Source organism: Ochotona princeps, chromosome 17 (genome assembly GCF_030435755.1).
Source record: "Ochotona princeps isolate mOchPri1 chromosome 17, mOchPri1.hap1, whole genome shotgun sequence".
NCBI classification, from domain to species: Eukaryota; Metazoa; Chordata; class Mammalia; order Lagomorpha; family Ochotonidae; genus Ochotona; species Ochotona princeps.
In genome coordinates, this window is record NC_080848.1 from 19109693 (window position 1) to 19133921 (window position 24229).

Below are 24229 nucleotides of genomic sequence, written 5' to 3' on the forward strand. Positions count from 1 at the left end.
GGCCCACGCTAAATATTTTGAAAACTATACTGCATGACCATAGTTTGAAGTCCAAAGGCTGTACAGTGGAAGTTTGTCATTCCGTCCTGTCTTGTTCTCTAATCCTCTGTAGAAACCCTATGTATCCCTTTAAAACTATACCATGTTTAGTAAGCATTTGTATTTATGCTTTTTAAGATTATAGAAGTTATCACACCATACGGAGTAATCTATCTTTTTTTATTTCCCTATGAGTTTATTAAAAGTGATTACCAGTGTGTAACAGCTGCATCATTTTTGATGAGGAATATTTGCAAGCAAATATAATGAATGGTGAAAACATTTCAAATAATAGCAGGAACAAGCTAGGATATAATCATTAGTATAGTTCTACATAATTTTTGATATTTTAAATCTAATAAATGATATGAATGTTAAAATAGAAAATGCACCTGGTATGTGAGACTGCATTAAATTGTGGGCTATCTGCTAATATCCATGTGACAGTCACTGGCTGTTTGGCTCACAAAGCTCTCCAGATTAGTGTTACCCATCATTCTGTAAGAGTGAAGTAATTGTTATTTGAGAAATACATACAGTTCTGTGTTGATGTAAAAAATTAAATCTAAACAAATGAACCTGTTATGGTTACCCTTTCACTTTTTGAAAGATTGACAAGTGATCTGATAATGGAATAAATGTGAATTTGATTATGTTAGTAACATTGTTACATAGTTCCATGAAGCATCCTGTTCTGAAATGGACACCACTCTTAATAGCGGTCATTATAATATCTGTAGGTCTGGCCACCTCAGCATAAGTAATTAAGGGTGCTGTCAACTGTACGTGAAGAGAACATTTGGGAAGGTGAAAAACAGGATGGGAAGTGGTGACACAAAGACAGAGTTTTCCCTTTCACAATTAATCTGTCTTTAATTTTACATCATTTAGTGAACTTCCTAAATTTGCTATTGCTAAAGTATTTCAAGACTTACTCCAAGTTTTACAACAGTTGTATTCTCCTAAACTTTAAATATCTGAGATTTTTGGCAGAGATTCTAGATTTTTCCTCAATTTATAAACTAGCGTATTGTATGCTTTAGAAGGTTTACCATCTGAAATGGATAAATATTGCATACACTGGATATTGAAATAAAGTACTATCTGATTTGAGGAAGCAATATGAATTAATGTGTCTATAGGTATAAAATAAGACAATCTAGCAGTTCATTATGATGTAAATATGGTAAAATTTGATAAATTTATCAAAAAGTCCTTTTTTCTTTCCCTAAATTTCTGTATTAATAGCAAGTGCTTTGTAATTAGTACTGTATAATGTGATAGTAATTAAATATATTAATGATCTTTGTAAAACTTTAACTTGTGTTTTGTTTGAATTTCAGGTAATAACTCTTTCCAAATACTTTGTATTTTGTTTAGTATGCCACTTTTTGGAAGTGGTCACTGTCAATATCTTGTTATGATTTGATGGCCTTGGAGATTTAAAACCGAGTAAAAGTGTAAGCAGCCTTTCTTATTTAGTTATGAGTTTTAAATCCACTTTTGTTCCAAATAGAAAATTAGATTTACTATGAAGTATGAATTTTATTTGAAAACATTTTAACATTTGACTTAATGAAAACAACTGGCCAATTTTGTTTATAGAATAAAATTACCTCAAACAATTCCCCTTAAGGATCCTTGGGCTTTATCATCTATAAGGTCTTCCTAGTGAAGTTAAGTAATGTAAAATATTTGCTTTAAAAAAATCCCTAAATAAAGCACCTTTTAAATATTTATATTATTTATAGTTTAGTATAATCACTTAGAATTCTTTGATTTTTAATTTTCATATTTATTGTCCCAATAACATATCATCCTCTTTAAAGAAAAAGTATTTATCAGCCCTTCAGATATGCATGCATGCTTAATTTTTTTTAAGATTTATTTATTTTTATTACAAAGTCAGATATACAGAGAGGAGGAGAGACAGAGAGGAAGATCTTCCGTCCGATGATTCACTTCCCAAGTGACTGTAACGGCCAGTACTATGCTGATCCAGAGCCAGGAGCCAGGAACTTCTTCTGGGTCGCTAACGCGGGTGCAGGGTCCCAAGGCTTTGGGCTGTCCTCGACTGCTTTCCCAGGCCACAAGCAGGGAGCTGGATGGGAAGTGGAGCTGCCGGGATTAGAGCCGGCGCCCATATGGGATCCTGGCGCGTTCAGTGCGAGGACTTCAGCTGCTAGGCCACCATGCTGGGCCCATGTTTGATTCTTTTTAATGACCATCACAAAAATTCAGTTGAATTGTTGATGTTACTGTTTTTCAGCATGAGTATTTTAAGAATGTGGCACTTTGTTTAGTGATGACTTTGCTGCAAAGGTGTGAAATCTTAAATTACTTTCAAAAACAGTTTGATGCCCATAAATTCAGTATAATTGCTTCATTGAGACACTTTATTTTTGGCTAGCATCAGTTTGCTCTCTTTCACTTGCTATATAGACTTATACTGAGTGACTTTTGGTCATTTCTAAAAGTGAATTTGATTTTAGAAGATGAAGATTTGATTTTAAAATTATCCAAAAAACTATATTGGAGAGTCAAGAGCATTTAACCAGTGTCAGTGTTATTGTTCCAAAATGACAATTTAATAACATTAGGAAATAAAAATTTGGTATGACTGGCTAATTATTTTACTTTCATATCATAACTTGAATTGGTTAGTTTCCTATTCTGTGAATTTTATCAAAAATAGCCACTTGAAAAGAATCAATTATTAACTCCACTTTGTGTGAATTTGTGTGTGTGTGTTACTTGATTGTAAAATATAAAATAGTTACTATTTTGCTATGTCCCCAAATTTAACAGATAATAACTAAATGATATAATCTTTCTTGTATTATAAGTGAAAATGGTACTCACAAAACATTTTATCTAAATTGGTTTTGCAATTACAGACTAGATACATTCCAATTGCATTTTTATTTGTTTAATTATTGATTAAATGTTCATTTGTTATCACATTTCAAATGATTGAGGTGACTGTGAGAATTTGTTTTATGTTCTTTTGCTGATCAAATTATTGATCTTCCCTGTTATTCTTTACAGATGTAAAGAATATCAGTGTTCAATCAATGTTTCATTTGGCTTCTCAATTCATAGTGACTTGTCTTAAAGATTAATTGGATACATTTCTCTTCCTGTGTCTGAAGCTCATAGTGTAATTGGCAGAGAGCATAAATTTGGATTAAAGCATTTTATTCCATTTGAAAAAATTGAATATTACTAATTGTATAACCTTGAGTTTTTCAACCTCAGTTTCCTCAAATGAAAAAATAGCGATCTTACCTATATACAAGTTTATAAGTAGTCCTAAATAGTACAAAAGCACCATGTATAATAACATGTGTCAGACAGTTAAATGTTGCATGTTCTTTTCTGCATGTATTTGTAATTTAGATCTGAGTTAATAAAGAACTTTCTCAACAGTCACCCTAAATATGACTTCAAGAATTGTTTTAGGCTTAGTCTGACATTTATTTTAATATATACCATACTCTCTCCAATGCCAGGAGTATTTAAGGAAAGAAGGTATGATTGAAATATTGTGAATAATCCCTGAATATATTATCTTTGACATTTTTTATGACAGTATTTAACATCTCCATAAAATGGGTTTTATTTATCTTCAATCACAGGTACAGGAACGTTAAAGATAGATTTTGTTGGAGAGCTGAATGACAAAATGAAAGGTTTCTATAGAAGTAAATACACCACCCCTTCTGGAGAGGTCCGTTATGCTGCTGTCACACAGTTTGAGGTATGCAATGTTCTTTTTGATAATATTTGTCATTCTTAAGATATGCATTCTGAGAAAGCTCTGTTTTATTATATACAGTATGCACTGAGGATAAGTGCTTTGGCCATAAATCTGTTTGTGATTTGAGACTTTTTATTCTAACCATTGGCTCTATCTATAAAAAGGAGGGACTTAAGGGAGTGGTCTGGGAAATGATGAAAGGGACATGTTAAAAGGGACATGCAGGTAACAGAATTTCAGTACTGCAATTAGTTACTTTCTGTTGTTTTTGTTTGTTGTATTTATTTAAAAGGCACTGCAACAGAAGGAGAGAGAGAGATTCTGGGTGTTGGGGAGAGCTGGCATTATGGTACAGTGGTCTAAGCTGCTTCCTGTGATGCCTGAATCCCATATGACATTGGTTCCATCCTGGCTGTTTTGCTTTTGATCTAACTTCCTGCTCGTCTTCCTGGGAAAGCAGAACTTGAGCCACTGCCACCCACATGGGAGACCCAGAGGAAGCTCTTGGCTCCTGACTTTGGTTTTACCTAGTCCTAACTGTTGCAGCCTTCTAGGTAGCAAACCATGAATGGAAGTGTCTGTAATTCTGCCTTTCAAATAAATAAGTATTTAAAAAGAGAGCGAGAGAAAGGGAGATCTGTCCACTGATTCGCTCCCCAAATCACTAGAACAATTAGGATTGTGGAAAGTCAAAGCCAGCAGTCTGCAACTTCATATAAGTCTCCATGTGTTTGGCAGGGTGGATCAGAAATGTGGTAGGCAGGACTTGAACTGGCACTCTAGTGTGGGGTGCCAGTGTTGCAGCCAGTGACTTAGAATACTGCACCACAGTGCCGGCTCCGCTTAGATTTTTATAGTATCTGCAAGTTATGTAAGTTGTTTTGAATATGCTATTGGTTTTTTATTGTATTAAATCTAATTAGAATATTTCAGTACTGATAATGAAATAGTTGATAACCATTTTTTTTGTTTCTGTCCATATCTTGTATTATTTGTTTTGTATAACCTGAAATTTGGGATCCAGTTTGCTACTACTTTGTCTTAGTTCATGTGTTGCCTTATGTTGCCTTCTATTATAAAATAGCATTAGGGATTGAATATTGTTGCACAGCAGGTGAAGCAGCCAGTAGGGAATGCCTGGTTCAAGTCTTGGCACCTCTGTTTACTGTCTAGCCATCTGCTATTGTATCCTGGAAGGCAATAGATAGTGGAAAAAGTGCCTGGACCCCTGCATAACTGTGAGAGACCTGGTTGGTGTTCCAAGTTTCTACTTTTTTTAGTTTTACTTTTAGTATAAAGTCAGACATGTAGAAAGGAGGAGAGACAGAGAGGAAGATCTTCAATCCACTGATTCACTCCTCCAAGAGGCCACAACGGCCAAAGCTGAGCCAATCCGAAGCTAGGAGCCAGGATTTTCTTCTGGTTCTCCCACACAGGTGCAGGGTCCCAAGGCTTTGGGCCATCCTTGGCTACTTTCCCAGGCCACAAACAGAGAGCTGAATGCGAATTTGAGCAACCAGGATTAGAATCAGTGCCGATATGGGATCCCGACGCATTCAAACGAGGACTTTAGCTGCTAGGCTACTGTGCCAAGCTCAAAGTTGCTACTTTTCAACCTGTTCCAGGCCTGACTGTTGTGAACATTTGGAGAGTAAGGCAGTAAATAGAAGCTGTCTGTCGATGTCTGTCCCTATTTTAAAAGATTTATTTGTTTATTTGAAGGGCAGTTAAGCAGAGGGAAAAACAGAGAGATCTGTTTGCTGGTTCACTCCCCAAATGACTACAGTTGCAGGGGTGGGCCAGGCCAAAACTATGAGTCTGGAATTCCATTCCAGTGTCCCATATGGGTTTGAGGACCCAAAGACTTGAGCCATCGTTCACTGGCTTTGCCAGCTGCATTTAATAAAGGTTGGATTTGATGTGGAGCAACCAGGACTCAAACCAGCACTCATATAAGAAGCCAGTATCATAGCCAGTGACTTGATTCACAGTGCCACGATGCTAGCCCCTACTGACTAGTTTTGGGAGTAGTATAACTTCTTTTTTGTTTGTTTACAATTTTTTATTATTATTTTATGATTCAGTTCCATAGGCCTTGGGATTTCCCGTATCCCCACTTCAAGTCCCTCACCCCCTGATAAGTTCCCCTATATTATTACTATAGTATAGTTCTTCATAAATAGTCATATGCCCATCATTGCAGACATGGGCAATGGTAGAGTCCAGCATCCTATTGTCAAGATATAGATAACAGTTTCATTGGGAGTCTGTCTTTGATCAAAGATCAAAGGGTAGCATAATTTCTTAACCTTTGCATATCTGGGAATCTTTCATTTGTCTTTACGCATGACCAATTTTGCTAGGTTTATAGATTTGTTAACAAAGAATCTTGACATCTCACATATAGAACTAGCCCTTGTTATTCTCCTGTTTAATGTAAATAGTGTGATGGACTGCTAGCCTCAGCTGTGACAAAAGAGACAAAACAGGGGCACATCATAATTTTATCTAGCACAGGTTAAAAACAAGGTCACTTTGCTACCTGCACAGAATACTAAACATTTGCATCTATTAGCTAAAATATGTGGCTGATGCTTTTTGTTTTTTTAAGATTTATTTATTTATTTGAACGTCAGAGTTACAGCGAGAAAGGGTGAGACAGTGAGCGAGATCTTCCACCTGCCGGTTTATTCCCTAAATGGTTGCAAGAGCTGAAACTGGGCTTGTCTGAGGCCAGGAATCAGGAGTTTCATCTGGGTCTCCCATGTGAGTATAGGGAGCGAAGCACTTGGACCATCTTTTTTTTTTTTTTTTCAAAGTTTTTTTTTTTAATTCATTAATTACATTGTATTATGTGACACAGTTTCATAGGTACTTGGGTTCTCCCCACCCCTCCCCAAACCCTCCCACTATGGTGGATTCCTCCACCTTGTTGCATAACCACAGTTCAAGTTCAGTTGAGATTCCCCCATTGCAAGCATATACCAAACATAGAGTCCAGCATCTTATTGTCCAGTCAAGTTCAATGGCTTCTTAGGTATACCCTCTCTGTCTGAAGACAGAGCCAGCAGAGTATCATCCCGATCAATTAAAAGCTCCTACATACCATCAGCAAAAATTTACATCATTATGGAATTAATTGACATAGTAATGAGTAACCAATATGTTAAAAGTAAATGCGAGTTCTTAACCACCTTCTGTGACCACCTCATTGACATTTCAATTTTGGTTTATACGCAACATATAACTTACATAACATAACATGTTATATATAACATCATATCATCTTAAATTAAGACAAACATATGGTATTTAACCTTTTGGGATTGGCTCATTTCCCTTAGCATTATGGTTTCCAGTTTGGCCCATTTGGTCACAAAGAACTGCATATTTTTTTAATAGCTGAGTAGTATTCCATGGAGTAGATGAACCATAGCTTTCTTATCCAATCCTCTGTTGATGGGCATTTTGACTGCTTCCATGTTTTTGCGATTTCTGATTGTGCTGCTATGAACATAGGAGTGCATGTTGGTTTCTCATAAAACAAGTGTTCTGGATATATTCCTAGGAGTACTATTGCTGGATCATACGGTATGTTGATTTTGAGTTGTTTGAATGTTCTCCATACTGATTTCCATAGAGGCTGTACCAGCCTGCAGCCCCACCAGCAGTGGAGTAGGGTTCCCTTTTCCCCGCAACCTCGCCAACAAATGTTGTTGGTGCTTTTATTCATGTGGGCCAGTCTTACTGGCGTTAGGTGGTACCTCATTGATGTTTTAATTTGGATTTCCCTTATTGCCAGGCAACTTGAGCATTTCTTCATATGTTTATTTGCCATTTGGGTTTGTTCCTTTGTGAAGTGTCTGCCCATTTCCTGTGCCCATTTCTTGAGTGGCTTTGTTTTGACATTTTGGTTGTTTTGTAGCTCTTTGTATATTCTGGAGATTAGCCCTCTATCACCTACGAAGTGCGAGAAGATCTTCTCCCATTCTGTGGGTTGCTTTTTTACTTTGTTGATTATGTCCCTTGCTGTACACAAGCTTCTTAGTTTGATGAGGTCCCATTTGTTTATTCTGGTCTTGATTTCTATTGCTTTTGGTGTCCTTAGGAAGTAGGGACCTACCCCTAGATCTTGCAGAGTATTTCCAACATTTTCTTCCAAAAGTTTGAAGGTTTCTGGATGTAGGTTTAGATCTGTTATCCATTTAGATTTGATCTTAGTATTTGGTGAGAGATGTGGGTCTATCTTTTTGTTTCTGCAGGCTATTAACCAGTTGTCCCAACAGCATTTATTGAACAGACCTTCCCATTTGCCTGGATTGTCGTTTGTCTTTTTGTCAAAGATTATTTGGCTGTATCTGTGTGGGTTCCCTTCTGGTGTTTCTATTCTGCTCCATTGATCTTCCTCTCTATCTTTGTGCCAGTACCAGGCTGTTTTGATAACCACTGCCCTATGGTATGTCCAGAGGTCCGGAACTGTGATTCCCCCTGCTAACTTCCTGTTCTTCAGGATGGTTCTAGCTATCTGTGGCTTTTTGTGTTTCCAGATGAAACTTTGGATCATTGTTTCCAGTTCCATGAGGAATGTTTTGGGCAATTTGATTGGGATTGCGTTGAATGTATATATTGCTTTTGGCAGTATAGACATTTTAATGATATTGATTTTACCTATCCAGGAGCATGGGATGTTACTCCATCTTGTGAGATCTTGTTCAATTTCTTTTTTAAGTAGTTTGTAGTTTTCTTCAAATAGGTCTCCTACATTTTTGGTTAGTTTTATTCCCAGATATTTCATACTTTTCTCTGTTATTTTAAATGGTATCTTGCTGGTTAAATCTTTTTCCATCTTGGGGCTGTTTGCATACACTATGGCTGTTGATTTTTGTTCATTAATTTTGTACCCTGCCACTCTACCAAACTTTTGTATAAGTTCTAGCAGTCTCTGTATTGAGTCTCTTGGCTCTTCTACATAAAGAATCATATCATCTGCGTATAGTGAGAGCTTGACTTCTTCGTTTCCCATTTGGATTCCTCTGATTTCTTTTTCTTGTCTTATGGCCTCAGTGAGTACCTCTAGGACTATGTTGAATAGTAGTGGAGAAAGTGGACATCCCTGTCTTGTTCCAGATCTCAGTGGGAAGGGTTCCAGTTTTTCTCCATTCAGTGTGATTCTGGCGTTGGGTTTTTCATATATTGCTTTAATTATGTTGTGGATTTTTCCATCTATGCCTACCTTAGTTAGGGTTTTTAGCAGGAAATGGTGTTGGATTTTGTCGAAAGCTTTTTCTGCATCTATTGATACTATCATGTGATTCTTGTTTTTCAGTTTTTGGATGTGGTGTATCACATTTATGGATTTCCGAATGTTGAACCATCCCTGCATTCCAGGGATGAATCCTACTTGATCTGGATGAATGATCTGTCTGATGTGTTTTTGAATTCTATTGGCTAGGATTTTGTTGAGAATCTTAGCATCAATGTTCATCAAAGAGATAGGTCTGTAGTTTTCCTTCTCTGTTGGTTCTCTGTCTGGTTTTGGGATTAAGGTAATGTTGGCTTCATAGAATGAGTTTGGAAGGGTTGCTTCCTTTTCTATTGTTTTGAAGAGTTTGTAGAGGATTGGGGTTAGTTCTGTTTGGAATGTTTTGTAGAATTCTGTAGTGAAGTCAGCTGGGCCTGGGCTTTTCTTTGTTGGGAGGTCTTTAATCACTGATTCAATCTCTGCTTCAGTTATGGGTTTGTTAAGGTCGTTTGTTGCCTCTGGGCTAAGTTTTGGCAGGTGGTAGAAGTCTAAGAACTTTTCCATTTCTTGGTGGTCTTCTGATTTGTTGGAGTACAGTGCTTTGTAGTAATTTCTAATTATGTCCTTAATGGTTGCGGTGTCTGTTGTTATGTTGCCTTTTTCATCTTTGATGCTGTTAATTCTTGCTTTCTCTTGTTTTTTCTTTGTCAGTCGGGCCAGTGGGGTGTCTGTCTTTATCTTCTCAAAAAACCAGGTTTTTGATTCATTGATTTTGTGTAGAGTTTTTTTTATTTCTATCTGATTAATTTCCTCCCTTGTTTTGATGATTTCTTGTTTCCTATTGTGTGTGGGGCTCTTCTGCTGTTGGTTTTCCAATTCCTGTAGGTGTGTGTTTAGTTCCTGTATCTGGCGCCTCTCTTGGGCCTTGACATGAGTTCCAATTGCGATGAGTTTACCCCGTAGCACTGCTTTGGCAGTGTCCCACAAATTTTGGAATGTTGTGTCAGAGTTTTCATTGGTTTCCATAAATTTTTTGATCTCATCTTTAATTTCTTCTCTGATCCATTGTTTGTTTAATAGCATATTGTTCAGCCTCCAAGAGTTTCTGTATTTCCTGGGGCATTTTGAATTGCTGATTTCCAATTTCATTCCGTGGTGGTCTGAGAGGGTATATGGTATGATTCCTATCTTTTTGAAGTTATTTAGATTTGCTTTGTGTCCTATCATGTGGTCGATCCTGGAGAAGGTGCCATGCACAGCTGAAAAAAATGTATAATCTGTGGCCTTAGGATAAAAAGTTCTATAAATGACCCAAGTATCTATGTGACTGTGTCACATAATACAATGTAATTAATGAAGTTAAATAATAAATAATTTCAAAAAAAAAAAAAGTTCTATAAATGTCTACCAAGTCCAGTTGTTCTATTGTTTGTATGAGCTCTGTTGTTTCTTTGTTGAGTTTTTGTTTTGTTGATCTGTCTATTGTTGTTAGCGGGGTGTTAAGATCACCCACTATTATTGTGTGCATATCTATGTCTCCCCTTAAGTCTGTAAGTAATTGCTTCACATAGCTAGGTGCATTTGAACTTGGTGCATATATGTTCACAATGGTAATTACTTCCTTATGGATCAGTCCCTTCACCAATATATAACGTCCTTCCCTGTCCTTTTTGATGTGTGTCAGATTGAAGTCCACTTCATCTGAAATTAGGACAGCTACCCCAGCCTTTTTTTCTCGTCCATTGGCATGAAATATCTTTTTCCAACCTTTCACTTTCAGTTTCTTAGAGTCTTTTCTGGTTAGATGTGTCTCTTGTAGGCAACAGATAGTTGGGTCCTGTTTGATAATCCATTCTGTTAATCTGTGCCTTTTGATTGGTGAGTTCAGGCCATTTGTGTTAAGAGTTAAAATTGAGAGGTTGTGATTTTGCCCTGCCATACTTGTTTTTGTGGGTGTTGGTATCTGTGTAATTGCCCTTCCTTGTGTGGACTTTAGTGGGGAGACCTTCCTGTTTGCCATCTTTGCTTATGATTCGCCTCCTTTTTTTCTGGATTTAGTGCATTTCTAAGGAGATTTTGTAGAGCTGGTTTTGTGCTGGCATATTCTTCTAATTTCTCTTTGCTATGAAAGTATCTGATTTTGTTCTCAAATACGAATGAGATCTTTGCTGGGTACAGTATTCTTGGTTGACAGTTGTTCTGATTCAGGATTTGGAAGATCTTTGTCCATTCTTTCTTGCTTGTAAGGTCTCTTCAGAGAAGTCAGCAGTGATTCTGATTGGTTTTCCCCGGTACGTGATCTTTTCTCTGCTTCGTACTTGTCTCAGGATTCTTTCTTTGTCTTTGTTGGAGTGGAACTTGAGCACCATATGTCTGGGTGAAGATTGCTTTGGGTCATATCTGCTGGGAGTCCTCTGACCATCCTGAATTTGGGCTAGGTTCATGTTCCAAGTGTTTTGGAAGTTTTCCTGTATAATTTCGTCGAGCACCATTTGCTTCCTGACTCTCTTTCCACTCCTTCAGGAAGGCCAATAAGCCTAATATTCGATTTTCTGAGGTTGTCTTTCATTTCTTGTATGGTCTTATTGGCTTTGTTCAGACTTGTCTCCAGCTGTTTAATGAGCTGGGTATGTTCATTTTGTGTGTCTTCTGTTTCAGAGATCCTCTCTTCTGCTGTATTTATTCTGTTGGTTAGGCTCTCAATTTTGTGCTCTAAGTCAAGGATTTTACTTTTCATTTGTGTATTTCTGTGACTATGTGGTTCTTGAATTCCTTGAAGTCCTCCCAATTCTTCTCATTGTCTCTGACAGATTTTAATATTTTTTTGAATTCCTCGTCTGGTAGATCTTCCATGTCTTCATCTCGCATCTCCGAAATAGACATTGGCTTTTGATCCTTTATTGGTGGGGTGTTGGTTCTCTCATCTGGATCATTACCTTTTCTGGTATTTCTTTCCATTGTGTTAGTGTTTCTTTTTTGAGAGACCTAGGCACCAGCGTGCTGAGGGGTCTCCAAGCGCTATCCCGTAGAGATCGGAGTCTGCAGGCGTGGCGTAGCCGGGTGCAGGAATTTTCAAGGCACTTTTGGTGCGTCTCCAGTACACTGGACCTCAGGGCGCCACTTCCAAGGCCCAGCGGATTCAGAGTGCACTCTCAGCTCGTCCCCTACAGGTATGCGACCACAGGGCGTGGGGGAATGAAGGCACTCTCTGTGCACGCCCCCTGTGCATGGGATCACAGGGCTCGGAGGATTCTAGGTGCTTTCTCGGTGTGTCCCCAGTGCCAGAGACTGCAGGGCGTGGAGGTTCCCGGTGCTCTCTGGGAACGCCTCCTGCACACGGGTCCGCAGTGCCCTCCAGGTGCATCTCCCAAACACGGGACTATAGGGCGTGGGGTGTTCCAGGTGCTCTCTGGAAGCGCCTCCTGCGCAGGCCCACCCACCCCAGCGCTGGCAGGGACCGCCCACCCCAGCACTCACTCGGGGGCCGTCCAGCTCGGAGGCACACCAGGCCCGCACAGCCCAGAGGCGTGCTGGGGTTCCTGTGGGTCAGCACCGCCCAGCTGTGTGCCAGTCCACAAGGCACGGGGGAGTATTCAGTGTGCCTTTTGCCTTTCTCCTCGGCGCACAGGACCTCTGTGCGTCACCTCCAAGACACAGTTTTGGCAATTTCAAGGCACTTGCCCTGTGTCCCCAGACGCTGGAATCTCGGGAGGGGGCGGGGTGGAGAGATGAGCACCAAGGATGTTCAGGCTCTGTGCGTGCCCCTGGGGGGCCAACTCCTGGAGCTTCCGACCCACCACTGCCCCCACCCAACTTACTCAAACCTCAGGTTCTTGCAGTCTGCCTCTGTCTCTGGTGAGGACCCTCGCCGCAGATGCGTCTCCTGGCGACTGCAGCAGGTGCGGGTCCTGGCGGGTCCCGATGCGACCCGCGGGTCCCAGCGGGTCCTGGCGACTGCGGCAGGTACGGGTCCTGGCAGGTCATGGCGACTGCTGCGGGTGCGGGTCCTGATGACTGAGGGTCCTGACGATTGCGGCGGGTGCAGGTCCTGACGACTGTGAGTCAGCTGTGGCTCCCAGCGGCTGCACTCAAAGGTGACTCAGCAGGTCAGGAGCGGAAAGCCGTCTTCCCTGCGTTTTGTTTTGTTTGTTTTGTTTTGTTTTGTTTTGTTTTGTTTTTTCCTGGTTGCTCTTCCGAGTTGTGTGGATTTCTTTGGCACCACACCGTCCAGGGAACTTCACGCTCCTCTCCCTGCAGCTCTATGCTGCTCCTCTTATGCTTTTGTCGCATTCTAGCCTTCTCTGTCTGTGAGCTCCCTCACAGCCATCCTCCTATGTCGGCCATCTTGCGAGTCTCCACTTGGACCATCTTATGCTACTTTTCCCAAGCCATTAGCTGGGAGCTAAATCAGAAGTGGAGCAACCTGCGCTTGAACTGCTACCTGTTTGGGATTCTGATATTGCAGATGACGGACTACTCACTATTCCACAAAACTGCCACACCACCCTACACTGCGCACAAACGTATATGTTGGTTTGCTTGAAAGGTAGAATTCAGAGAGTGAGGGAGAAGACATCTTCCACCTGCGATTCATTCCCTAAATGGACTCAACTGAAATTGGGCCAATCTTTAACTGATATTTTGATATATGTCAAATGTGGGAGTCCCAGTAGAGGCTTAACCCACTATGTTATAACTTCTGCCCTGACCAGTACTTGTTAACAATTAGTTATGATTTGAGATTTGTTATAGTCTGCTGTATTTATAGATGAGATTTATTGAGATGTGAATTGACCCCTTTGTGGCTGCCCTGAATCTTGTTTCATTAGATATTCTCTCAGATCACTCAATTAGGGTATAACTATGTAATAGATTCCTTTTTAGATTTTTACTGAAACAGTTTATAGTAACCATGGTGTAAGTTTTCCCTTGTAATGATCAATGGGTAATAAGTCCCGACTGTTAAACTATAAGAATAAAATAGTTGGAACTGTTTTTGTGGCACTGCAACTTAAGCGACTGCTAGGGTTGAAGGCAATCCAGTGCCCATTTGAGTTCTGATTCTTTCAGTTCTTTTTTTTTTTTTTTTTTTTAAGATTTATTTATTTTTATTGGAAAGTCAGATATACAGAGAGGAGGAGGAGACAGAAAGGAAGATCTTTTGTCCAATGGTTCACTCCCCAAGTAACCGCAATGGCAAGAGCTGAGCCAGGAACTTCCTCCAGGTCTCCAACGCGGGTGCAGAGTCCCAAGGCTTTGGGCTGTCCTCAACTGCTTTCCCAGGCCACTGCGCAGGGAGCTGGATGGGAAGCGGGGCTGCTGGGATTAGAACTAGCACCCATATGGGATCCCAGTGCGTTCAAAGCGAGGACTTCAGTCGCTAGGCCACCACGCTGTGCCCTTGTCTTAAATTATTAATTTTTATTCCATTTGAAAAACAGAGGAGCAGAGTAGTGACAGATCTTGCATTCTTAGTTTCACCCGTAAATGCCTGAAGCCCGGTACTGGGCACTGAGAACTGCGTCTCCCACATGGACAGCAGGGAACCACGCACCAGAGTGATGATTTGTGCCCTCTCAGGGTGTGTGCTAGGGAAGCTGAAGCTAGAATTCGAGCCAGACACTCTAGGATGTGTTGCAGGCATCCCAAGCGGTGGGTTAGTTGTCTGCCCCAGGTTTTTGGCTAGTACCTGATGAACTCTCTTGATTTTCATTTTTATGTCTTCTTTAGAGTATCAACATTGTCTTCTTTTAAATCTTCAGCGTGCTGTTTTGATCTCTTTTTCAGTTCAGTTCTAGTGTATAAAATGTTCCCTTGATTACTTTTATCACTTAATCTTGGACATTTTTGAAACTTTTTTTGTGTAAGATTTATTTATTTTTATCAGAAAGATTTACAGACAGAAGGAGAAACAAAGAGAAAGATCTTCCGTCCTCTGATCCACTCTCCAAGTGGTCACAATGGTTGAAACAGAGTCCATGTGAACCCACGAGCCAGGAGCTTCTTCTAGGTCTCCCACATGGGCGCAGGGTCCCAAGGCTTTGGGCCGTGCTGTCCTCTACTGCTTTCCCAGAACACAAGCAGGAAGCTGATGTAATTTAGATTTTTTTATTCTGCCAATTGTTTCCTTATGTTATACTTTTCAAATTTCTTATGTATTCGTTGATACAGTTTGTGATTATAAACAAAAGGAAAAAAAGAATTTGTAATTTATTTAATTTATTTCAAAGTGCAGTTGACTATCCAGATTTTTTTTTCCTTTAAAAATATCTTTTTCAGACTTGGCGCAGTGGTCTAGTGGCTAAAGTCCTCATCTTGAATGCACCAGGATCCCATATGGATGCTGGTTCTAATCCCAGCAGCCCTGCTTCCCATCCAGCTCCCTGCTTGTGGCCTGGGAAAGCAGTCGAGGACGGCCCAGTGATTTGGGTTCCTGCACCCGCGTTGGAGACCTGGAAGAGGTTCCAGGTTCCCGGCTTTGGATTGGCACAGCACCGGCCATTGCGGCTCACTTGGGGAGTGACTCATCGGAGAGAGCCAGTGCATGGAAGATGCCTTTTTCTCTCCTGCTGTCTTTCTCACTCTACCTTTCAAATATATAAAACATCATTTTTGTAAGATTTATTTATTTTTATTGCAAAGTCAGATGTATATATAGAGAGGAGGAGAGACAGAGAGAAATATCTTCTGTCCAATGATTCACCCCCCCAAGTGACCACAGCAGCCAGTGCTGTGCTAATCCGAAGCCAGGAGCCAGGAGCTCTTCTGGGTTTCCCACATGGGTGCAGGGTCCCAAGGCTTTGGGCCGTCCTTGACTACTTTCCCAGGCCACAAGCAGGGAGCTGGATGGGAAGCGGTGCAGCTGGGATTAGAGCCGGCACCCATATGGGATCCCAGCACATTGAAGGTGAGGACTTTAGCCGCTAGGCCACGCCATGGGGCCCTTAAAATGAAAAAAAGAAATGTAAACAAAGGTGTGTAGCAGTCCTTGTTTCTGGATAGTTGAGTAGTACAACAGTAGTAACAAATGTTAAGCTTTCTTTATAATTAGTGTTAACTTGTTGCCTGGGCCACTGAGTAGAATGTAAATATTTGAATAACCAAGTGAATGAGTGAATGATAGAAATGTTAGTTGCTTGATGAAGTAGTCTTAGGCTAATTCATTGATTTTTTTTTTTTTCTTTTAAAATTTCATACTCTCTCCTTAAGGCTACAGATGCCCGAAGGGCTTTTCCTTGCTGGGATGAGCCTGCCATCAAAGCAACATTTGATATCTCATTGGTTGTTCCTAAAGACAGAGTAGCTCTATCAAACATGGTATGTATGTATTTATCATCGGTTTACATGGTGAATAGTTTGAGCACGTTTAGCTAGCTGACTAGATGGGATAGTATGAAAGCAAGTATTATTTGTAAGACACAATTTAACAGCTACCTTTGTAACCAGCCTCCTTTGCTTAATAGCTTCATTTTTAGAAGAGTATTTTCCTCTTCATGGGGGAAAAGTAAAATACAAGATAGCAAATTCTTTTAATTTAAAGACATAAATAAGTGGTAGGTTTAATAGATAATAGCTGAAAGAAAAAGTTCATGACGTTTTTAGACGTTCTAGAAGATCAAGCTATGTAGTGAAGTGTTTCGGTTTTGGCTGGTTGCGTGTTTGGCATTAGCTCTCTGTATTGATGCCGTTGCTCTCATTCAGCAGTAGGGTAAACAGCATCTGAGCGTGTTGTTTAGGACTTCCTTGTTGAAGATGTAGAGTAGCCATGACTGGAGAACTTGAGAAAAAGTCCATTGTACCTGAAGTTCACTGGCTCTGGCCTGCTTATTAGTCGAGATAGTTTCTGAAATATTCTGAAATATTCTTAGAAGACCATGTGAAACTGAATATTATTTTATATTTTGGTGAGAATGAATTTAATAGGTCTGTTCTTGACTATGTCTTCCTAGGAAAAATTGAGAGGGCTTAAGGAAAATGAGTTTGAGTAGAAAAAAGAAGAAAAATGGAAAGAGGGAAATTAGGGATTACATATGTAAAGTGAGAATTTCTTCACAAATTTGCTTAGAGTCAGCCTTTGTACAGAGAATGTTCTGGAAATCTTTACTATTTGAAATGAAAGATTCCACAAATGAACTTTTTTTGTTTAAATCATTCTCACCTATCCTTAATTCATTTGAAAATGTTTGAAGTCTTAAAATAGTCCAATGCCTGGACATACAGTAAATATCCAAGAAAAAAGCATTTCCCTTTTTCCTCAAAGGTCCTTACTAGGTTGAGTGCTGTAGCCCCCAACTTCTAAGTTTAAGTGCTTTATGAGATTACTTTCCTTCTTTAGAGGGAAGAACTTGACAGAATAAAAGCACTACATGAATTGGGATGGAGAAGAAAGACAGAAGCAGAGAGATGATCAAGCCTGTAGTTTGTGGGTAGTGTTTACTCTAAGGTATCAGTGTAATCTTTTGAAACTTTGCTTTTTTTTTTTTCCTTTCTTTTAAAGAATGTAATTGACCGGAAACCATACCCTGATGATGAAAATTTAGTGGAAGTGAAGTTTGCCCGCACACCTGTTATGTCTACATATCTGGTGGCATTTGTTGTGGGTGAATATGACTTTGTAGAAACAAGGTCAAAAGATGGTGTGTGTGTCCGTGTTTACACCCCTGTTGGCAAAGCAGAGCAAGGAAAATTTGCGTTAGAGGTAAATGTACTTGAAGAGGATTGTTCCAACAGTCCATAACTCCAGGTTGGGGAATTTACATTTCTGATCAATTATTAGTACAATTATTGATAAATTAATCTGAGAGTTGCTGTGCTATTTAGTTTTTTAAAAAGTATTTCTGGAATACCAGCCTTGATGTTGCGTTAATGTTTTACAATATAATGATTAAGTGAATGTGATTAATTTTTGTTTTTAAGTCTAAGATTTGGGTGGGACAATATATAAGCCTATTTTTCCATAGTAAGTTGTAAGTGGATGAGCACGTAGGCAGCATATGCAAAGCTTGGGGCTGAAGTGTCATTGAAGGCTAGGCTTCCCAGGACCAGTTTCTGGTAACTTGAAATATTTTGCTTGCAACAGGATTCCTTTGTGGATTTCTGTATTAAATATAATAAAATATTTATCAGGTGATTCTTTTGTTTATACTTTCATAGGTTGCTGCTAAAACTTTGCCTTTTTATAAGGATTACTTCAATGTTCCTTACCCACTACCTAAAATTGATCTCATTGCTATTGCTGATTTTGCAGCTGGTAAAGTAAATTCCATTTTATTGCTGAATTGTAATGACTGTTAGAATTTTGTGAGGGAAAGGTGTATATACATATAGATTAATGAATGTTTGTATTTATTTTATGAAGGTGCCATGGAAAACTGGGGCCTTGTTACTTACAGGTATGTTAATGATACATTGCTCTTATCTTTTTAATCACATATTTCATAAGAGATTGACTCCTAATTTCAGTTGTATAACTTGTGCTTTGTTATCTGGCATGAATTCTTCTACCCCCCCCCCCCACCCCAAGTTCCATGCACATTTCAAGAATGGAGGTCTTCCCTTTCCAGTGCTATTATTTGGGGGTGTGAGATTTGAAAGTGAGCATCTGGCATTAGCATTTTTTAGATACATTTTTGGCTGTGTTTCTCACTTCAGAATCTTTTCCTAGTAGTTCTGTAGTTATTTATCCAACTGGAAGAACTTTCTTTGATATCAGATCTTCTGGCCATGTTTTTACATGTCATCACAGCACAGACATGCGTGTTGTATAATTTTTAAAGCAGGGTGTATAAACAGGTTTTTTTTTACCTTTTTAGATGAGTTAAATTTTGGACAAACTACTCAATGTTCATTTTGAGACTGTAAAATACCTCCTCTGTTACACCTCTCATTAACGGAAGGACTATCTCTTCTTTCTGCCTACCATAATAATTCCTAAGTTCCTTAAAGTTTTTGTAAAGTTTTAGGTGACTGTCCTATCAACAAATTGATGATTAGAATTGTGTCGCATATTTGACCTTGTGTTTTCTGAGTTTTACTGGGGGAGTCGGTAATCTTTCAAAATTTTTCTATCCATTCATTGTATGTGAAAAATGTCATCTTAACTGTGACGTCAAAATCGCTCTTCCTTGTGCATGTCCGCTCTCATTGCAACACTTTTTTATATTTTTTAAACAGAGAGACTGCATTGCTTATTGATCCAAAAAACTCCTGTTCTTCATCACGCCAGTGGGTTGCTCTGGTGGTGGGACATGAACTCGCCCATCAATGGTTTGGAAATCTTGTTACTATGGTATTTAATATTTTTAAGTGCTCAAATATATTTTCATCCTGCTGTACAGTATTGGCTACCTAGTATTGCAAGTTTGGGTGTAATATTATGCAAAAAAATTAGTGATAGAAAAATTGATTTTGAGTCATAATTGTTACATAGTATATACTAACTGAAAAGTAAACTTAACAAATAAGTTGGTCTTTGTTTTATTTCTAGGAGTCATTATTTTCCTTGCCTAAAATGTTGAGTTGAAGTTTGATAAAAGAAATTTAAAAAAAAAACCTGATTAATGAATATTTTTTAAAAATCCAGCTGCTCTATTGTACTCCCTATTTATCACAGTGTTTGCAATGACCGGTATCTGTCTAAAATCCTAACCTGTTGTGGTTACTCTTAATACATCCTATCTGGGAATAGCTATATTACATTGTAGGAGCAGAAGGTTTTTGTTGTTGTTGTTATTGTTTTATATATAATTATCTCTATTTTTGGTGATTTTTACATAGTTGATTAGGGTGACCAGGGTCAAGGGCTACAGGAAGGTGGGTGAGACCGTTATTTCCACATTCTCTTTTTTTCCTTCTTGTATCTGGGGGAAGGGGAGAGATAAAGGGAGAAACCACACCCATGCTTGCAAGCACCTCTGTACCCTGGGATGAAGGACAGCCACCCGACACTGCCACCCAAGGGTCCCCAATGTTGGGCATGCTCCGCAGGTCCTGTTCAAGGGGTTTGAGAGTTGAACAGTTCTGAATTATTGCCGATCTCACGAGTCCAAGTAGGAGGAGAGCATAGGGTTTTAATACATGAACTAGAAGTACCCTCAAATAAAAGAACTGGAGGTTCTAGAGCCAGCTAAATTTCCTTAACAGCACAGCTATGGCCATAGATATTGGTTGATTCATACATCACAGAAATAGGCAAGAAGGTGAGACATTGAGTGATTCTTACAAATTTTTAGAGAAGTCAGCGATTGTTTTTTTAAAAAATCTTTCATTTTGCTTTGATGTATAAAATTTTATTTTGGTGGCTGGAGCCTTATTATAGTGGGCAAAGCCTTTGCCTGCAGTACTGTCATTCCATAAGAGCACTGGTTTTGTCCCAGCTACTGCACTTCCGATCCAGCTTCCTGTTTAGGGCCTGGGAAAGCAGTGGGGGATCCCACAAAGCCTTGGGACCTGGGAGACCGTTGTGGCTTCTAGCTTCAGATTTGCCTAGTTCTAGCCAAAAAGAAGGACAGAAAGATCTTCCATCACTGGTTTACTCCCCAAATGGCTGAAACAGCCAGAGCTGAGCCAATCCTAAAGCCAAGAACCAGGAGCTTCTTCTAGGTCTCCCAACTGGGTGTAGGGTCCTAAGGCTTTGAGCCTCTTCTCATTTCCCAGGCCACAAGTAGGGAGCTGGATGGGGAATGGAGCAGCTAGGATCCAAACTGGTGCCAATATGAATTGCTGGCATTGGGAACTGGAGGATTAGCTAGTAAATCCATCGCACCAGACCCTGTAACTCTGCCTTTCAATGAAAAATAACATACATCTTTTTAAAAAAAAATAATAAAATTTTGGGCCTAGCACGGTAGCCTAGTGGATAAAATCCTTGCCTTACATGTGCTGGGATCCCATATGGGCGCTGGTTCATATCCACTCCGCTCCATTTCCCATTCAGCTCCATGCTTGTGGACTAGGAAAGCAGTTGAGGATGACCCAAAGCCTTGGGACCCTGCCATGTAGGTGACTCAAAAGAAGCTCCTGGCTCCTGACTTCTGGCTTTGAATTGGCTCAGCTCTGACCATTGCAGCTACTTGAGGAGTGAACCAGTAGATGAAATATCTTTCTATGTATTCTCTGTAATGATCCTTGCAAATAGAAATAAGTACTTTTATAAAAATTATCATTATAGATCTTCAAATGCCATTTTATGTTTTACCATTGCTAGTCCTTTGACCTCCATCTTGAGTTTATATATTGCATTCTTTGACTAGGAGATTTAATTTTGAATTTTCATTAAAATTATTTTCAAATCTCTTAAAGTTGATTAAGAAGGAAACTTTTGCTGTGGTGTAGTATGTAAAGCTGCTACCTGTGTGTGGTACTGATATCCCATGTGGGCACTGGTTGCTCCATTTCCAATCCAACCCTTTACAAATGTCCCTTTCTGCTTTAGCAGGAAGCTGGATTTTGGTCCAGAGCCTGTACTTGAACCTAGATTCTCTGATGTGGCTTACAGATGTCCCATGCAGCACCTCATTCAGCATACCAAACAGCCAGCCCTGTTCTTTTCCAAAATAAATTCCATGCCTTGGGCCTGGCGTGATAGTGTAGTGGTTTTTTTTTTTTTTTTTTTTTTTTAAACTGGGGTTTTCTTTATTTTGTTGTTGTTGTCCTTAGCTCTTTTTTTTTTTTTTTAAGATTTATAATTATTGGAAAGCCGGATATACAGAGAGGAGGAGAGACAGAGAGGAAGACCCTCCATCCGATGATTCACTCCCCAAGGGAGCCGCAACGGGCCGGTACGCGCCGATCCGATCCCAGGAACCAAGAACCCCCTCCGGGTCTCCCATGCAGGTGCAGAGCCCCAAAACTTTTGGGCCGTCCTCGACTGCCCTCCCAGGCCCCAAGCAGGGAGCTGGATGGGAAGTGGAGCCGCCGGGACCAGAACCGGTGCCCACATGGGATCCCGGGGTGTTCAAGGCGAGGACCTCAGCCGCCAGGCCACGCCACCGGGCCCAGTGTAGTGGTTTAAGTCTTCGCCTTGCATGCACTGGGATCCCATATAGATGCTGGTTCTAATCCCGGCTGCCCTGCTTCCCATCCAGCTCCCTTCTGTGGCCTGGGAAAGTAGTCAAGGACGGCCCAAAGCCTTGGGACTCTGCACCCACATGGGAGACCCAGAAGAAGAGTTCCTAGCTCCAGGCTTCGGACTGGCTCAGCTCCAGCCATTGCAGCTGTTTGGGGAGTGAACCATTGAATGGAAGATCTTCCTCTGTTTCTCCTGCTCTGTATATCTACCTTTCCAATAAAAATAAATAAATCTTAAAAAAAAAATCCTTATGATATTTCCTTTTTCTTAAAAAAAAAAAAGATTTGTTTACTTTTATTGGACGGCATATTTACAGAGAAAATGAGAGACAGAGATCTTCCATCCTCTGGTTCACTCCCTAAGTAGCTGCAATGGCCAGAACTAGACCAATTTGAAGCTAGGAGCCAGAAGCTTCTCCTGGGCCTCTCACAAGGGTGCAGGGTCCAAGACCTTGAGCTGTCCTCTACACGTTTCACAGGCCACAAGCAGGGAACTGGATGGGAAGTGGAGCGGCCAGGGTACAAACCAGTGCCTGTATGGGATACCGATGTGTGCAAAACAAGGATTGTACCATTGAGCTATTGCACTGGGCCCCATGCAATGATATATATTTTTTAAGATTCCTTTTTAGGCCCTGATGCGATGGCCTTGCGGCTGAGGTCCTCACCTTGAACATGCCGGGATCCCATATGGGTACTGGTTCTATCCCGGCAGCCCGCTTCCCATCCATCTTCCTGCTTGTGGCCTGGGAAAGCAGTCAAGGACGGCCCAAAGCCTTGGGATCCTGCACCTGCGTGGGAGACTCAGAAGAAGCTTCTGGCCTCCTGGCTTCTGATCGCCTCAGCTCTGGCTGTTGCGGCCTCTTGGGGAGTGAACCATTGGACAGATCTTCCTCTCTGTCTCACCTCCTCTCTGTATATCTGACTTTGCAAAAAAAAAACAAATACCTGTGCCCATATGGAATCACAGCATGTGTGAGTCGACGACTTTAATTGCTAGGCTATCATGCCAGTCCCCATACCATAATCTTTTCGCCACTGCTTTCCTTTCCTTTACATATTTGGAATTATTTCCCACCCGTCCCTATCCTTTACTACCCTTGATGATGAAAAGTTACTTAGCGGTGTTTTCAAGATGTCTCTCGAGTTTAATTCTAATGTCACCATCAGAACTTTTTTCAAAAAATCATTTATATATTAGGAAAGAAGCTTCATTAGCCAGATAGTTAGGTTTATAGGTGTCTTCCATTCATGTTTTCACTGCCTAAATGCCTGCAACAACTCAGGTTTGGGCAGTTAGAAGCCAGAACTCCATGTGGGTCTCCCACATAGTTCATAGGGACCCAGGTAATTGTGCCATCATCCACTACCTTCCAGGCCCATAAGTAGGAACTTGGGTTGGAGGTGTAGTGATAAGACTCAAACCAGGCACTTCGATGTGTGATGCAGATACCCTAAGCAACAGCTTAACCCAATATACCACAGTACCTATCCCATTTTGACTTTTCTTGACATCTCTTTTAAGTGTATCTTTTTTTTTTTTACCCCCAGTAATGTGAGTTCTCTACTAAATGCTTTAAATTGAATTTTAGCTCATTAGGTTGTAAGTTTTGGAATATGATGGAAGAACTTGTTTTTCAAGTGAGTAAAATGACACTCATTTTCTTCCATATCTCTCTTTTTTTGTTTTTAGGAATGGTGGACTCATCTTTGGTTAAATGAAGGCTTCGCATCCTGGATTGAGTATCTGTGTGTAGACCACTGCTTCCCCGAGTATGATATCTGGACTCAGTTTGTTTCTGCAGATTATACCCGGGCCCAGGAGCTGGATGCTTTAGATAACAGCCATCCTATTGAAGTGAGCCACACTCTCAATCATTGACATGTGACTGTTCACACTTTCAGTAATATAAGTAATTTGTTGCAGAGATATTTGGGACTCTGAAAAGATAAAATAGCATGAGTGATTTCACTTCTTTTTATAGTTCATATTTCCAGTCTTGAAATTGTCGTAAGTTTTTAAGTAGGCACTATGAAAAATCTGGTCTCTATAGAGGCAGATGTTATACCCGTAAGTATTCATTCTGCTTTTGAATAGTGCAAATGAAATCCTATCTGTC

General features: G+C 40.1%; 1 protein-coding gene across 4 annotated transcripts in view; it reads left to right on the plus strand.

Annotated features, from left to right (window-relative positions):
* The window catches only part of NPEPPS (aminopeptidase puromycin sensitive), a 97582-nt gene that overhangs the window by 44123 nt on the left and 29230 nt on the right, over positions 1–24229 (plus strand). For 3 of the 4 annotated variants that reach the window (XM_058676640.1, XM_058676641.1, XM_058676639.1), the window contains 7 exons: positions 3678–3799; positions 16251–16358; positions 17539–17739; positions 18195–18291; positions 18400–18433; positions 19215–19329; positions 23803–23967. In XM_058676640.1, the coding sequence (XP_058532623.1) occupies positions 3678–3799; positions 16251–16358; positions 17539–17739; positions 18195–18291; positions 18400–18433; positions 19215–19329; positions 23803–23967 (842 nt within the window). Of the gene's footprint in view, positions 1–1382; positions 1500–3677; positions 3800–16250; positions 16359–17538; positions 17740–18194; positions 18292–18399; positions 18434–19214; positions 19330–23802; positions 23968–24229 lie in introns of all 4 variants that reach the window. The other variant, XM_058676642.1, reaches the window with a different exon arrangement.